Here is a 15647-nt window from a genome sequence, read left to right as displayed (position 1 = left end):
TAAGAACTGTTAAGCAGCTTATGTCAAAAATAAGCTGTTGAATAGTAATGCAACAAGTAGGTGATATTTCAGTCACAGCAACAACCTAGATCAGAACTTACCCCTGCCTGTACTGTAACAACTACTATAATACAAGGACAGTTTAAGGAATCAACCTTATTCTGTTTTTACAGACAAATTCCGCAGCGTGAAAACCATTTATTGTGCGCTTTACTACACAAACCCATACTGAATAATTTGAGATACAGATTGAATTGCCTTTAGAAAAACAAGATGTCCTTTATGGTTTATCTTTGCTACTGAACAGGAGCACCTGTATTCTAGCTCCAAGAAGGATGAGCAAACGAAACAGTTCTTCATTCTGAAAAGAAAGGAAAAAATGTTAGAGATTTGGGTATCAGAAGCTCTCATTTGGCAATTGCTAACTTTTTCTTCCACTCCAACACCCTTCCCCTAGTGTTGTTTGAGAGTTCTCTACTCTCAACAAGAATTAATACAACTTTTAAGTTGTCAGGAACACTCAAAGCTTACCTAAATTAAGCCACCACTGAAACGAGCAGTTCTTTAAAATGGTATAAGCAGGTCCTCTGACAAGTCTGCTGAACTGGAGGAGATCCAAGCCCAGAGCTAAACCAAATCATGCTCTGCAAATTAACCCATTTTCTATAAGACTGCTCACCAGCATGCCCATTAAAGAGGTCATACATAGATGGTGCTAAATACTCCTGTCAGACTGTAGAAAAGTTACTGCTTTTTGTTACTTGAGGAAGCAGTACTGGAGATGGTCTTCAAGTTATGCATGGATAAGTGTCTGCTACATCTGGCAAAGATGATCAAAGCCTTGAAACTCAACTAGTCTCTTACCTCTAACCTAATCAATGTAGCACTTGAGCAGGTTCCATCTTCCACTGCATTTGCTACAGAGATCAGACTCGGAAAGTGAAGGGAGAGAGATGGGAACACACTTCTACACAAGGAATATATTCTAAAGTTCTACTCAAAGTTAATTTAAAAAAATAAAGCCACCATTTATATTTTGCAGAAGACACTTAAGGGAAGAATGAACAATTGTGTCTCAGCACCCTATAGCCTGAGGACAATCTCCCTGCAGTAGGACAGCAACTCCAGGTGTTCACTACAGGCAACCACATTTCATCAGGTTAAATAGGCTTCAATCAGCAACAACTTCAACTGCATGTGTTTAATCTCCACCATTTTTTCTTGGCTCAGCTGATCCAAGTATTATGCTTCTGTGGAGCATCTTGCTTTCTTCCACCTCAATGCTTGAACAAAGCTCATGATGGTTCTCTGTCAGGTGGACTTTATGTAGCAGGCTCACAGTCCAAGCACAGCCACAACATGGGCTTTAAGGATGACTGACAAAGCCAGCTGTTATCATGAAAAGCCTTAAAAGACATTTGCTTAAGTAAACAAATTTTGATCCTGGCCAGTGGCAACACCACACTTGATTCAGAGGCTGGATCAAAAAAAGTCAAGATTGCTCCCTCATATACATTCTCTCATTTGCCCAGTTCCATCACTCATGATGTAGGCAAAGTGTCTCCCATGTCACCAAGTAAGAATGTTGAACAAGTCAGCTATTTCAAATGCAATCAAGGGTTACAAGTTTTGCTTCTCATGGCACTCCACTGCTGTAGAAATGGTCAATACATTTTTCAGGTACATGCAACTCACAAAAATTAGTTCCACAACTGAGAAACTCATGAGCCTAAGCTTTCATTTCACCTTCCACAGTAATCAAAGAATCAGTGGATTTGGGTTGGAGGAGAGGGAGACAACACTTCAAAACCTGAATTCCAGCACAAGTTCACTGCTTAACTCAGTCCTATCAATTTCTGTCCAGCTATAAAGAGTCTTATGTACCACAGCATCCTGCTCAGTTCTGTCATGCTTTACTGAGTGTTGTCTAAATGAGGGCCTGATCCAACTCCATTAATGAAAAGAATATTTTAAAACAGGAGTTGGATGGGGTCCTTAGGTAAAATGTTCAAAGTTGGGTACCTGAAATAAGACATCTATGAGAAATTCATTATAAATTTAGATGCTTAACTTTAGGTATGGTTGTTTGAACAGTCTAGACTTAGATTTTGACTTTAAGCTACTTGTCTTAAATAGCTGAAGTACTCCATACAGGCAGTGTGCTATATGAATGTGCCTATGAAATAAGGGTCAAATTGTCCATCTTTGGAAACAGCGTGCATTTCAAGTGGGGGAAGGAGTAATACACTTACCTAATTTGAGATTGTGCCAGTCACTAGCAATCTTGTTTTCTTTTTGGAGATGAATTCAGAAATAATTCAATATATCTATGCTCTGGGGAATAATTACAAAATGGTTTAAAGTTTCTGAATAACAAAAAAAAAAAAGCGCCTATATAGTGCATGTAACAGTCACACTGAGCAGAGTTATCATTTCAGGCCTGAACAATTCAAGGCCTAGACATTGAAAGGTACTCTGTACTATATGATCAGTAGACAGCTCAAGGCCTGACAAGCTGTTCCAGAAGACGGGCATTACCGGGCTCAACTGCAAGACTGCACAGCAGAAAAACATGTAAGCACTACTTACGCACATGTGACCTGTCCTTAGCCATAGCAGCAACTGCATCTTCATGAGTCTCAAAATGTACATCTGCTTCTCCTGTAGCTTTCCCACTGGAATTATATTCCATGGTGATTTTTGCAGGTTTCAGTGGAGCAAAAAACTAAAGAAAACAAAATCTAAGTGGAAGATCAAGTATATATGGCCAGCAGGTAAGAGTCAAACTGAAAGGCAAGATGGAGCAATGGGGAGGAGGTAAGCTATGCAGTTTAATTCTACAAGCTTATTGCACTGTTAATATTTCAACAAACCTTGAACTCCTATTTGATGGAATTAAAATATTTTACAGTTACCATTTTTTCTTCCACTTGTATACAAGATTCCTTTCAGCATCAAAGTTAGCTGACCATTTTGTTACAACTTGGTTTCTCACTATAAAGGGAATACCCAAGTTGAAGTAAAATGGTCAGTTAAATTTGCTGCTGCTTAGCTAAGTACAACCATATTTATCTGAACCCTTTTTATTTGAAAAACCCTTTTGACTAAATTTGCTCATGTGCCCCAACATTCACCACCTTGCATGGAAAAGTGTCCTGCTTGTCAGAATAAACTCCATGTCTCCTACCTCTATTTAGATAAACTTTTTTTTCCCCCCACCAGAAAAAAAAAAAACCCTCTCAGCTGTATGGATTGCATAGCCATGCTTACAGCTAAACAGGGGCAACAAATGCTGGTTATATTGGAAAAATCTCATCAAACCCATTCAGTTTTAAAACAAACATTTTTTTGATTGATCTGTGGAGAAGTTTATTTAAAAGATCTGGCATGAACTTGTACACAAGAGCAGTTACCCACAGTGGTTTGCCTTAAGCTATTGTAAAAATCTGTTCTTATAGTTCTCTTAACAAAACACACATGCAAGACAGAATGGGGAGAAGAAAGCATGAGTCTATGTTGTTTAACATCTTTACCAAAAATATTCCCTTAAGGAAGCTTCACGCTCTGCTGTTCTTGGTGCTCTTTGAATTCAAATTAGTTTTACCTTTTCCACATGCTCTGGCCTTTTGCCAATAGCAGTACTAGCTCAAATAATTTAACACAAAACCAAGGCCTGACAGCACTTTAGAACAGACCATTTGAACAGTGCCTACCACAATGGCGCACCAACCTAGTTAAAGCCTCTAGGCTCTATAAACCATAAATGTTAAATAAAATAACCAAGAGGGAGGACTCAGCTATAGAATAATGACCTCAGATACTACAAGCCAAGTGATTTGTAACAGAGCTAGAGGATTTTTTAGGCCTGAGAATTTCACACTCCAGGGCAGAAATTGTATGTGCATCTACCAAAAGTTAAATTTACAGTAGTAAGTGGGCCATTTTAACTATAAGGATTTAATTAGCTATTGAACCTATTCTACCCACCCATCCCTTGACTTCTGCTCCCACCTACCATCCCCCACAAATGTGTCTGAATCTTGTCCTTTCAACTCTTTAAAACATCCCGAGTTTCCGCCTGCAATCCATCTGGAAATTAGGCAGCATTAAAATATTTATAGTGCAAAAGATTGATACTCTTCAAAGTGTAATCAGGGTTTAAATTGTCACCAATGCTGTATATTCAAGTGATCATACTGTAACGTACATTTACAATGTCTTGGGCACTAGCTTGGAAAGGCAGACCTCTCAGATGGACAAAATGCAGTGGTGATGAGGTACTCCTGAACTCTGAAGCATCCCGAGGCTTTTCAATCACTTCTCTATAAGATTCTTCACAGGTGAACAAAAGCAGCGTTAGTACTTGCAACATTACTCTTCCATAAAAATGGTTTGTATGCATGTGTACACAGTGCAGACAAAAGCAAGAGTATATGCAAAGGAGCTTCAAAGAACAAACAACAAGCAAGAACTCACCGTTTTCTTTTTCACTTTCACAAGCTGCTGTTGGTCGTAGGGTCTGACTCAATTCATTTTCTTCAAAGACTGATTCAGATTCTTTTATCAGTTTAACAGCTGGATAAGTATTCATCATCTTCTTCCCCCTGTATGAACCGCTATGGGTTCGAACTTCACTCCTCCTACTTGGAAATATTTCTATATATCTAGATTTAAAAGGAAAAAAGGATTACATGGTATGCCTACACACTCAGAGAAAGAATACTGAATTTTCAAAAATGTTCAATTACTTTCAAGTGTCATGCTATCAGAGTTCCTACTGGATGCTGCTTTGTGGAAGCTAGAAATCATGCATCACAACTTGCAGCTAGCATGAGATTCATTAAGAAGCAGAGAATTCCAGACAGTTGTTTTAAAGCTAAGTAAGCCTGCCTCTACAATTTAAAATGAATCTTTTAAAAGCTTTAGAAACTACTTGCTGCTTCTCCAGAGTAAATCCAAAATGGTCACAGTGATTTCAAGTGTTAATGGGATTCTAAAACCCTGCAGTTTGTTCTTCACCACTTATGTGACTATGTAGCCTCTTGAATGGTGGCTACATTTTCAGCACTCCTACAGACCAATTCAGTACTAAAAATAGCAGAATAAGTTAGGAAAGCATGTAGAAGAAATTAATGTTCTGATCCATATATAAGCAGAGTTCCAAAGAGCATGAGATGAAACAATTGTATCAGATGAAGAAAGTGGAAGTGTGGTGCTCTAATGGCATACACTGACTTCATACAGTTAAATTTCATTAAAGCTTTCAGTACAGTCCTGGCTAGAGTTAAAGTTTAGCTAGAAATACTGAGGTTTTGATACAAAACTGGTTAGGCCATAAACAGTGTAATTGCAAAGGATCAAGAATCAAGTTAATCAGGGTAAAAGATGCAAGCATAAGAGGGACAAGTGCCTTATCCTAACTGAAATCCACTGTAAAATTACAGCCCTCATCCTTCAAGGAACAAATGCACTAACACCTCTGTGTCCCTCCTTCCATACTTCTACCTGAATAAAACCATCAAAAGGACTGAAGCAAGCCTGTAGCCACTCTGGTTCTTTAAATCTTACAAGCTATTAGGTATCATGCAATCCTCCGTACTAAATCCCAGAGCACTTAACTGGGAGTGCTGAGATTATGAAAACGGCTATCAAGAAGGGCTCCTAAAAGACAGGAAAGAATATTCAGGAAGGTGGGGAACCCAGAGATGGTGCCCAGGGACATTAGGAGCCACCAGAGAAGAGACGAACCACATTTCTGTGCAACAGTCATGATAAAAAAGCCACATAGAACATCAATTTGGTATTTTAGTCTACAGTGTAGCTGAAGTCGACCTATCTTAGATCGACTTAGAATCACTTACTTCGCGTCCTCACGGCGCGGGATTGATGGCCGCCGCTCCCCCGTCGACTCTGCTTCCGCCTCTCACCCTGGTGGAGTTCCGGAGTCGACAGCAGAGCGATCGGGGATCGATCACTACCTGCCGATCCGGCAGGTAGTGTAGATGTGGCCTCTTAAATGGAGTCTACTTCAGTGTTTGAAAGGATGCTATCAACTTAATTCAGAACCAAATTTACATTTTGTTGCATAAATAAGGAATAATTTGCATTTAAAAAAAGCTATTTTAAACTTGAACTTCTCCTGTAGCAGTATGAATTCCGGTGGATCAGCACTGTACTAGTGCTGGAAAACAAACCATCTATTCTATTTTCAGTGGCTAAACTGAGAGATGCAAGCTGCATGGACAGTGGAAAGTCACTTAGAATGTCCTCTCTCTCAATAATTTAAGGTGCTATTAGATGTAACACAAGGAAATATTAATAAGGAAGCACAGTTAATTATTGAAACAGATTATACAAAATTAGTCAGGAATCAAGAACAGAATGGAAGATGATTGCCAAGGGGCCCAATCTTTAAAGAATGGAGTGAAAATTAATGGGATAACACACAATTTAGATATATAGAAGGTTCCAGAAAAACGGAACAAGATGAACTGCAATATCAAGGAATACTAATAGGACCCCATTCATATGAAAGGAGGGAAAGTTATCACAAAATAGCCTAGGCCTTCGTCTAGGTTACCCTTTTATTAAGAACCTAATGACATCATGATTTGGTCCTGTTCACACAGGCTGGAGCAAACAGTGTTAGAGTAAAGTTGGCCTCAATAGTGTTTAAACCACAATTGCTAAATCAGTCTGTTCCTAATTATAGCTGGGGACATAGAAAGCAATAATGTGAAAGAAAATCTAGGGGAAAGAAGGGATGTCAGATTAGAGGCTCGCAGTATCTTGAAACTACAAGAAGCAAAAGCAGTTTTCCTGGGATGTGTTAATAAGGATTTTATATGTATTGACAGAGGTAACAATCTCACTTTGGTGAAGCCATGCTTAGTATTGTGTATAACTAAGATCTCTTCAAAAAGAAAAGGAGTACTTGTGGCACCTTAGAGACTAACAAATTTATTAGAGCATAAGCTTTTGTGAGCTCTAACACGGCTGCTACTCTGAAACCTAAGATCTCTTCATTACAGATAACACTAATACAATGCAAGAAATGCAAAGGAGACCAAAGATGCTAGAGGTTTTAGCAAGTATGATTTACAGGTCAAAATAGGTTAACATAAAACCCAGAGAAAAAGGTAGCTATGGCAACCATCTACAAATACTAAACAGAAGGAAAAAAATGTTAAACATTGAGAGAATTTTAATAGATGGAATATACTTGTCAAGCTATGTTCTAATTAAAAGGAAAGCAGACACAACCCAGTTTGTTACTCCTCCCTCTGGATACCTCTGACAGGAATGACTCAGACCTCTTTAAAATACGTTTCAGAAGAACAATTTTTTTAAATTTGGCATGCACCAGATTCCATCCAATTGCAGGCATCAAAAAAAATTGCCTTGGAAAGACTATCCCAGCCCAGCAGATGCTTTACCCTTTCTCCTACAAATTATTCCATAATGGTCCCATTTAAATTAGATGGGCACTGTTAAAGCCAGAATCCTGGGATTAGGCCACAGTAATGGACTACATCTCCCAGAAACTTTTTAACCTTCACTGTCTAAGAAAGGCATCCAATTCCCTTAAGAATCCTAAATATTACATCAAAACATCTCACCAAGTCTCCACTCTGCACAAAATGTTTCAAACGACACTCATACTAGCATGTATGGCTGGGTAATCTACACATCACCCAGTGAAAAGCAAGGTGATCAAGGCAAGGAGGGGGAATGAAAGAGCATACTGTCCAATGAACAATTTGGAACAAAAAGGTGAACACAGTTATGTTTTTTCACTGTTTAGATCCACAAGTGTTAAATTATTCTGTATCCTTAGATTAAAGTCCTAATGTAACAAACACTTAGTTAACCACACTGAAACACATACCGATTCCCAATTTCCTCCTTATGCTTTAACAAGGCTTGATTTGCCATTTCTGGTGCTGCAAACTGTACAAAAGCTTCTCCTGTTTTCCTTCTTCCTCTCTGATCCATTACAAAAGTCATCTCAACTATATCCAAACCTTTGGGGGGGGAAAAACATTTTTTTTATGTGAGCTGTAGCATATGCATTTTTCCTTCTCTTGTTTTAAATAGATGAAAACTTACCTACTTCTGAACTAACAAGCTGCCCTGAATATAACTGATCAAGTACTGAACGTTTTGGATTTTTTAAAAACTTACTCCTTTTCTACCTTTTCCTTGATTTGTACATAAAGTTTACTTTTATATGAGCTTTACTCTCTGAAATGTTGGTCTGCCTGAGTTTTCAAAGGGAAAATAAAGTGGATTACTACAAGATTTCAGTTCTCTACATTCTTCTGTTGGGGGGGGGGGTTGTTTTTTTAAGGATATAGGACCTAAAGCACATGAACAAGTTCTCCCTACTCTACAGCTGGCAGGTGCTCATTTTGTCAGACATTCTCAATTTCTACCAGCCCACGCAGAAGTCAGGGGAAGTATTCAACCATACTTAAATTGATTATTTTTCCACTGTGCAATCCTTTCTGCCACACTTTAGAGAAGCCAGATATATAATCATGATGTTTGTCATAGCGTAGAGCTTCTAAAACGCTATACTAACTCTAAACCAAGGATTGAAATGGACCAGGTTGGGCTGAGTTGTTCACCTGTTTTTTTTTTTTTCTGGAGGGCTGTCATCTTGTTCTCCGTTATATTCATTAATGAATACCTATCTAGCTGTTATGACTTTAAACACATTCTGTTCACATTTTGAAGGTGACACAGCAACATCTGCCTGAGTTTGCAGACAACCTGAAACAGTGGCTCTGATGAATTTGACAGTTCACATTTCTCTCAATCATGTGTTAACTAGTGAGGATCATTTAAATATCAACATTAACTATTTCAATGCTCAAACTACATAGGAAAGGAGTGATCATATTATGAAGAGGTGCACAACATACCGTAAGTGATATTTCATTTTGACACCATTTTATCTATTAGGTGCCTTAACTTTTGTATTTTATTTTCATCCTAATCTTGGCTCTACAAAGTTGAAGCCAATCCTGCAGAGCCCAGAAGGGAAGCCAACTCTCTCCCCAATCAGCGTGGGCCACCCTTTAGCAACAGGATTCTGTTCTGCTTTGATGCTGGGCATGCATCCTAAGTCTTAATGGGTGCTGCTCCTTCCTCTTCTAGAAGCCGTCGGCAGAATTTGTAACTGCTGCACTATTGCCTTATGAGGATGCCAAAGCAGCAGATGAGGAGTTGCTGCGTACATGTGTGTTAATACTGTAGGTGACCTAGTGACCAAGATAGACTGTGTAAATATAGTAGGGCTAGTGAAAGGTTTATTATACACCTATATTGCTTTAATTCAGTGAGGGCACATCCCAGCAGACACTGAAAAGACAGTAGCAAAGAGATTGGCTTCAAGAATGCTATATTTTGTTTCCTACAGAGCTGCAAGGCTTGTTTTACCAGAGCTGGGTGCTCAAAGATCAAAGGGTTAAAAACTGTTAAATGACTTAGCGGCTGTGAAGAAGAGTGATCAAAAGACTGAGCAGGATGACACACTGCCTGAAGTAAAGGGGTGAACTAGTTTGTGAGTTAAGGGCAGAGTGTGTCATTTAGGGGTATCCGCAGGAAACTTAGACCTGCCAGTGTCCCCATGCAGAAGGCTGAAAGACATGTGTATAGTCTGTTTATTGTTAAGATCTTTCTCTGAAATGCTTCTGATTTCCTATTCTCTGCCTGTGGCACACAGTGGTGTAGTCTCCTGTGGGATAGAACATTTTGGTCTAATTTTGGTGGTTGGGTTAGCATGTGGATGCTGGTGGCCTGTGATATACAGGAGATCAGATTAGATCATCTAATGGTCTCCTCTGGCCTTAAACTCTGTGAACCAGTTTGCTTTAAGAAGGCTGTCTAGTCACTGGATACCACTGGTCACAGCCCTTGGAGGGAAAAGGGAGCAGGTTCTGAATTTAAATCAGACCTCAGTTAATCACAGTTAGTAAAAGGGGACTGCAGCCAAAGGCTTGGTGTGAGAGTGGGAAAACTGCGTGATGCCACCACACCTGAGAAGGTGTGCAGTCAGACCAGGAGGGGTCAGAGGTGCAGTTAGCCCAGTAATTGTGAGAGCCATAAGTATCAACATGTCTTGCAGACAGCATGAGAAGACGACATCACCATATTGCACTTGAGAATTTCTACAACTCAAATTTACCTCAGCTAAGCAGAAGATATTATTTAGAAGATATTAGCTGAAAAGAAGAGTCTTAAGTCACCTGCAAAGAACTCTGAAATGTCTGCTTCAGTACAACTGTAAGGAAGGCCTCTGAGGCGTACAACTCCATCATTAACTGCAGGGGATGAACTGGACTGCAGACTCTTCAATATGGCATCTACATCTTCATTATGTATTTCAAAAACTGCAAAGAATACAAGACAAGACTAGACTGTATATTTTCCTTTGCACCCCAACCCCTGCAAAGTCACCCTGAATAAAGTCTCTTCTTGGTTTTGGGCTGAAGCAATAGGATTCTTTCAACTTTAACTGTAGTTTTCACATGGGTTTCCCGAAAAGTTTAAAAAACATTTACAACTTATGTGATAGGGAAAGGAATCACCTTCAAACCTGCAAGCCACACAGCAACCGACGGATCTGGTAGTGTGGGAATGGGGGTGGCTGAATCAGGGCACAGGGACAGATGAAGACAGGAGCAGCTATGCTTGGCTGAGTGAAGGTGCAGGGCTACATGAGAACGGGTGCAGATATGCCTGGTTGAATGGGGAGTGGCAGTGCAGGAACACAAGGGGAAAGGGGCAGATATTCCTGGTTGAATGGGGAGTGGTGGTGCAGGGACACATGGGGTGGGGGCAGATGTGCCTGACTGAATGGGAGAAGCTAAGGGTCAGCATGGGGGAGGTTCACCAACTCCCTAACAATCCCTCCTCCGCTCCAAAAAACCCAAAACCCTGTTCCATACTTCTCCCACCCACACTTAACTCTCCAGGTTCACTCCCAAGCTTCTTCCCAGCAATTACTTCCGTCTCCTTTGGCTCCCGACTCCCCCAAGCCTTTGTATTGTTTGAGGGGTGCAGGAAATATGTTTCTGTATGCTAGTTTAAATGAATTACTCAGCGTTCTGTATTAATATGCCTAGTAATAAATCTATTGGTCAGAAAACATTTCCTGCGGTTTTTTTTTTTGGTAGTCTATTGTTACAGACATGCTTGCTGACAAGTATTTTGAAATTATTTGAAAAATTTGAAATTTTGAAATTCAAAATAATTGAAACTGTCATGATTATAGTGTGTTATTTTGACAAATAAAACATGTAGAATTTTGCAGAATTTTAAAATATTGTGCGCAGAACTGTTGGGTGCAGAATTCCCTGGGAATATATAATGCCCTGCAGCCATCTGAATGTTACGATGCACAGCCTCCCTCATCAAGAGGGGAGACTGTGATGCATCATGAAAGATGGAGTCCAACCAGGAATCCCAGCCTATAGAGGAAGATGGGAACATGAGATGCCTCCACAACCTGGGTATTTCAAAAATGAAATGTTTTTATTTTTGGACAAGGTGTCTCAGGTTTTGATTTTTTGTGGACAATTTTGATAAAAACAAAATATTGTTTTCCATGGGAAAAGAATTCATTTTCTAAACAGCTCTATTGGAAGAATGACAGGAGGAGAAAAGGTTGAAGTATGTAAATCCATTTCAGAGAAATGGCAAGCAAAAAAAGGTAAGGGAATTCTTGGAGAGTAAACAATGACTTTTCAATCCCCTTCTCTCCAGAACTCTTGGTATTATTTGCCTAACCTTCATAAAATGGAATCATGGGATAAGATGTGGTATTTGAGCTTTTAAGGGGATTCATTTGGTTTTGGTGAAGTTTGAGAGCAGAGAGGGAAAGCATATATGAAAATAAAGTTCAAAACAGGAAGCTAGCTTTAACTCTAGTTACCCTCCAGGCTCTCTTTAGAATTAAGTTATTTAAAAAAAAAAAAAAAAACCCCACACAACACTGAACAATGTCTAAAGGTTTTTGCTTATAGGTACTAAATAGTAAAATGGTGCGTGTGTTGACACTGTGATATACAACAATCTTCACAACCACAATCACATTTCTTGTATTTACCGTTCCAGTCCTTTTAACTTCTACAACACTTTTCCCTCTGTTTCCCACACAATATATAACTTTAGTTTTGTTCCGAAATATTCTGTGCCTGTTTTAATATATGTAGGTTATCTTCAAAACAGATGGATTACACATACCTTCCACATACCGCTGACCCATATATTTCCGGTGCTTTTCTAGGGCATTTTGTACATCCTGTTCTGACTCTAGTTCAATCAAAGCATCTCCTCTGCGTTTGCCATCCCTGTTTAAAAGGAAATGTATCCCACTCTCTCCATTTCGAATCCTGCAGTCTAGAAAGTTACACAAGACACAGTTAAGGAAACAACACAGTATTCATTTATTGTGTTTCTTCCTTACCATAATCTGCTGTCCAATCAAAACTGAACATTCTGATCTTGTATAAAAATTTCACCTAAGCAGCACATTACAGTATATCAAATACAGGACAATAAATGCCATACAGATGCCATTATCTATCTATAGACAGAGATAGAGATATTTCCACATACACACAACTTGGATCATACATTGCCTTAATTTCGACTGGTTATAAATTTAAGGCCTTGATCCTACAATCTGTTCTAAACAAGTGGACATTTATACCCACATGGAAATCAGCAGAGAGAGTCTGCACAGATGCAAGGATCTACCTACTTGGATCAGATTAAGCATCAAGGCCTTACCTGCTTGGCAAATTTTTATTTTTTGAGTTTGTAATTCAAATAATGAGTGTATTTTAAAATATAACTTCAAAAATAAAGTTAAATGATTTATTTGTACAAGAGCTGTCAATTAAGCAGAGTTTTACATTGTTTTATTTATAAGTGCAGGGTTTTTTTGTACATAATTCTACATTTGTAAATTCAACTTTCATGATAAAGATTGCACTACTGTACTTGTTAGGTGAATTGAAAAATACTATTTGTTTTTTTACAGTGCAAATATTTGTAATAAAAAAGTGAGCACTACACTTTATTCTGTTATAATTGAAATCAATATTTGAAAAATCAAAAATATTTAAATAAATGGTATTCTATTAACAGCACGATTAATCAGGATTAATTTTTTTAATCACAATTAATGATTTTAATCACTTGACAGCCCTAATTTGTACCCTTATGAGACAGAGAGAGACTGAACACACAATAAATAGCTCCACCATATCAAATACTTATAAAAATGGAACGGTAAACACAGTATTTAAGTTTTAGGTTCAATCATTAATATTTAAAAACATTCAACCACATCACATCTCTGTATAAAACCAGATATTATACCAGCAAAAAAGTTAAGCACATCTTCAACAGTGCAAGAGTATGGCAATCCTTGGGCTCGGATAAGAAACACATCATCTTCCTCTCCAGTCTTGGATGGAATTGGTTCATACTCTGAGAGTGGAGGATACTCATCTTGAAATGAGGAACTCGAATCCTTTGAAAAAGGAAAAAAAGTATTATTTTTAAGAACAACAGCTGCTCAGCTACTTGTTTCAGTGATCATTCCTTCAGTGTTAAAACTATTAAATAAATATTGTGCAGGCTCTCACCAGCAGCTCAAAGTAAACAGAGATAAAAACAGTCTATTAGATTACCCCATCAAACTGTAGGATTGCTTCTTATACAGATTTTTTCAGTCCCAAGAGTAGTAAATGACAAACAAAAAGAGCTATTTCTTAAAGTCTGCTTTTCAGGGTCTCCACCACAGATAATGCCTAATGACTGAGAGGTGCCTGAAATCTTTGGAAAAAAAGGGAAAGCTATTCAGATGATTCATATTTTGTTATAAACTCAAACACAGACCCAGTTTTTGTGAAAAATTCACCATGTTTTACTTTTTGTTAGGATTGAAAAGTCCACGCACTCCTCATTGAGAGCATGGAAGGAATAGTGAAATAAATGAGCTGAGCAAGTAATGAGAAACTTAATTTTAGTGATCCTGAGCCAGTTGCCTAATGGCAACAGGATACACAAGACCTCTGAAAATCATTTTATGCTATGCTACAAATCTAGCAGATTTGGGCAATTAATCATTTTAAAAAAAGCTTTCTGACACAAATCTCAGTATTCAAGAAATTAGACACAATACAGGAAAAAAACCCTATATACACAACAGTTCAGTCATTTTACAGAACGATAGCATTCTTAGAGAGGTTTTAGAGTAGCAGCCGTGTTAGTCTGTATTCGCAAAAAGAAAAGGAGGACTTGTGGCACCTTAGAGACTAACAAATTTATTAGAGCATAAGCTTCGGTGAGCTACAGCTCACTTCTTAGAGAGGTTACTTATACAAAAAAGTCTGTGGCTTCTAATTTGCTATCTTGACAAGAGACTGGGTATTTAACATCTCAGATAATGTCCTGTCCTCCCCTCCTAGGCATGATAGAGAAGGCAACAGAGGTGACCTTCAACACTGGGCAAGGGAGTTCTCCCAAGGGTGACAAGAATTTCTTCTTAACCCTATAAGGGCTCCAATAAATGGATTTTCCACTGACCTCCTAGGTATAAACAGACGTAGCGGCCAATAAAGTTTGGGTGTTACGCACAGGAACAGGCACATGAGGGGAAAACACAGCCTCCCGCACCCCCTGGAAAATCTTGTATCACTCAGAGTGGGTGCTAGGGAGGAGAGAGTGACCCCACTTGGTGACCCTAGGGAAGGGGGAGTTGATGGAAAAGGGAGGGACCCCCACCCAGAGGCTAGAGATGGGAGCCCCCCCCCCCCACAGACTGAAGGAATGGGAGCAGATTTCGGGGGACTGGGGCAGAGATCTGGGGGCAGTGAGTAGTCAGGGGAGGATGAAGCAACACCCACAAGATCCCCCAGAGATCGAGGGGTCAGTTTCCCCCTGATTGACGTCCCGCCTTCAACTTTCTGGGGGGACCTTGAAGGGGGGTGAGGGCAGCGGCCCCTTTGGGAACCCCCCTCCCAAGAAACGGGGAGCAGCGACCCCTAAGGTGGAGGGAGGTTCCCCGGGGAAGGGGGTGCGGGCCGAGGGCGGCGGCGGCGGGGGCGTCGTACCTGGCCGTAGCTCCGCCCCGGGTGGGCCTGGTGCAGCAGCGGGCCCCGCAAGGCCCCGAACCCGGGCCCGGCCGGGCTGGGCAGGCTGCCGGCGGCCACCGCCACTTGCAGGCCCCGGCGCTGCGCGGCCGCCGCCCCCAGCAGCAGCAGGAGCCGGCGGCGGCCGGACAGGGCGGCGGCGGCGGCGGGGCGCAGGGGCAGGGTCAGGCAGGCGGCCCCGGTGCGCTGGCAGCTGCTGCAGCTACAGCCGCAGCCCCGGAGCAGCGCGCCCAGCACCCAGCGCGTCCCGGCCATGGGCGGCGGCGAGGCGAGGCGAGGCGAGGCGGCGGCGGGGGCGGAGCGGGCCCGGCACATGCGCTGCGGCGGGGACACCAGGTGGCCCGGGGCGGGCGGCGGCGGCTCCGCCTCCCCTTCCCAGGAGGCCCTGGCGCGGTGGGGCAGGCCCCGGCCTGGTTTCCACGGCGAGTGGGGCCCGGGCTGCGCCCTCCCGCGGGCGGGCTGGGTTTAGCCCCT

General features: G+C 40.8%; 2 protein-coding genes across 4 annotated transcripts in view; one reads left to right on the top strand and one right to left on the bottom strand.

The window, feature by feature from the left end:
- Window positions 1-10382, top strand: part of RUFY3 (RUN and FYVE domain containing 3) — a 95761-nt gene extending 85379 nt beyond the window's left edge. Inside the window, exons 18-19 of one of the 2 annotated variants that reach the window (XR_006281018.1) lie at window positions 8740-8928; window positions 10133-10382. Coding sequence is in view for 1 of the 2 variants with exons in the window: in XM_043513677.1 (XP_043369612.1) it covers window positions 8740-8793 (54 nt within the window). In the remaining variant the exon portion in view is untranslated. Of the gene's footprint in view, window positions 1-8739 lie in introns of both variants that reach the window. The other variant, XM_043513677.1, reaches the window with a different exon arrangement.
- On the bottom strand, window positions 184-15447 carry GRSF1 (G-rich RNA sequence binding factor 1). 2 transcript variants are annotated; one of them, XM_038399922.2, is made up of 10 exons: window positions 15135-15447; window positions 13396-13549; window positions 12253-12408; window positions 10254-10397; window positions 7889-8024; window positions 4477-4664; window positions 4208-4332; window positions 2590-2725; window positions 2253-2334; window positions 184-361 (listed from the first exon to the last, which is right to left on the bottom strand). In XM_038399922.2, the coding sequence occupies exons 1-9, from the start codon at window positions 15426-15428 to the stop codon at window positions 2276-2278; spliced, it is 1392 nt and encodes a 463-aa protein (XP_038255850.1). In that variant the 5' UTR covers window positions 15429-15447; the 3' UTR covers window positions 184-361; window positions 2253-2275. The 2 variants fall into 2 exon arrangements, with proteins under 2 accessions (XP_038255850.1, XP_043369619.1); XM_043513684.1 differs by lacking the exon at window positions 2253-2334.
- Window positions 15448-15647: the final 200 nt, after the last annotated feature.

Source organism: Dermochelys coriacea, chromosome 4, assembly GCF_009764565.3.
Source record: "Dermochelys coriacea isolate rDerCor1 chromosome 4, rDerCor1.pri.v4, whole genome shotgun sequence".
NCBI classification, from domain to species: Eukaryota; Metazoa; Chordata; order Testudines; family Dermochelyidae; genus Dermochelys; species Dermochelys coriacea.
Note: the sequence above shows the minus strand (reverse complement) of the source record. Positions and strands in the feature narration are given on the sequence as shown.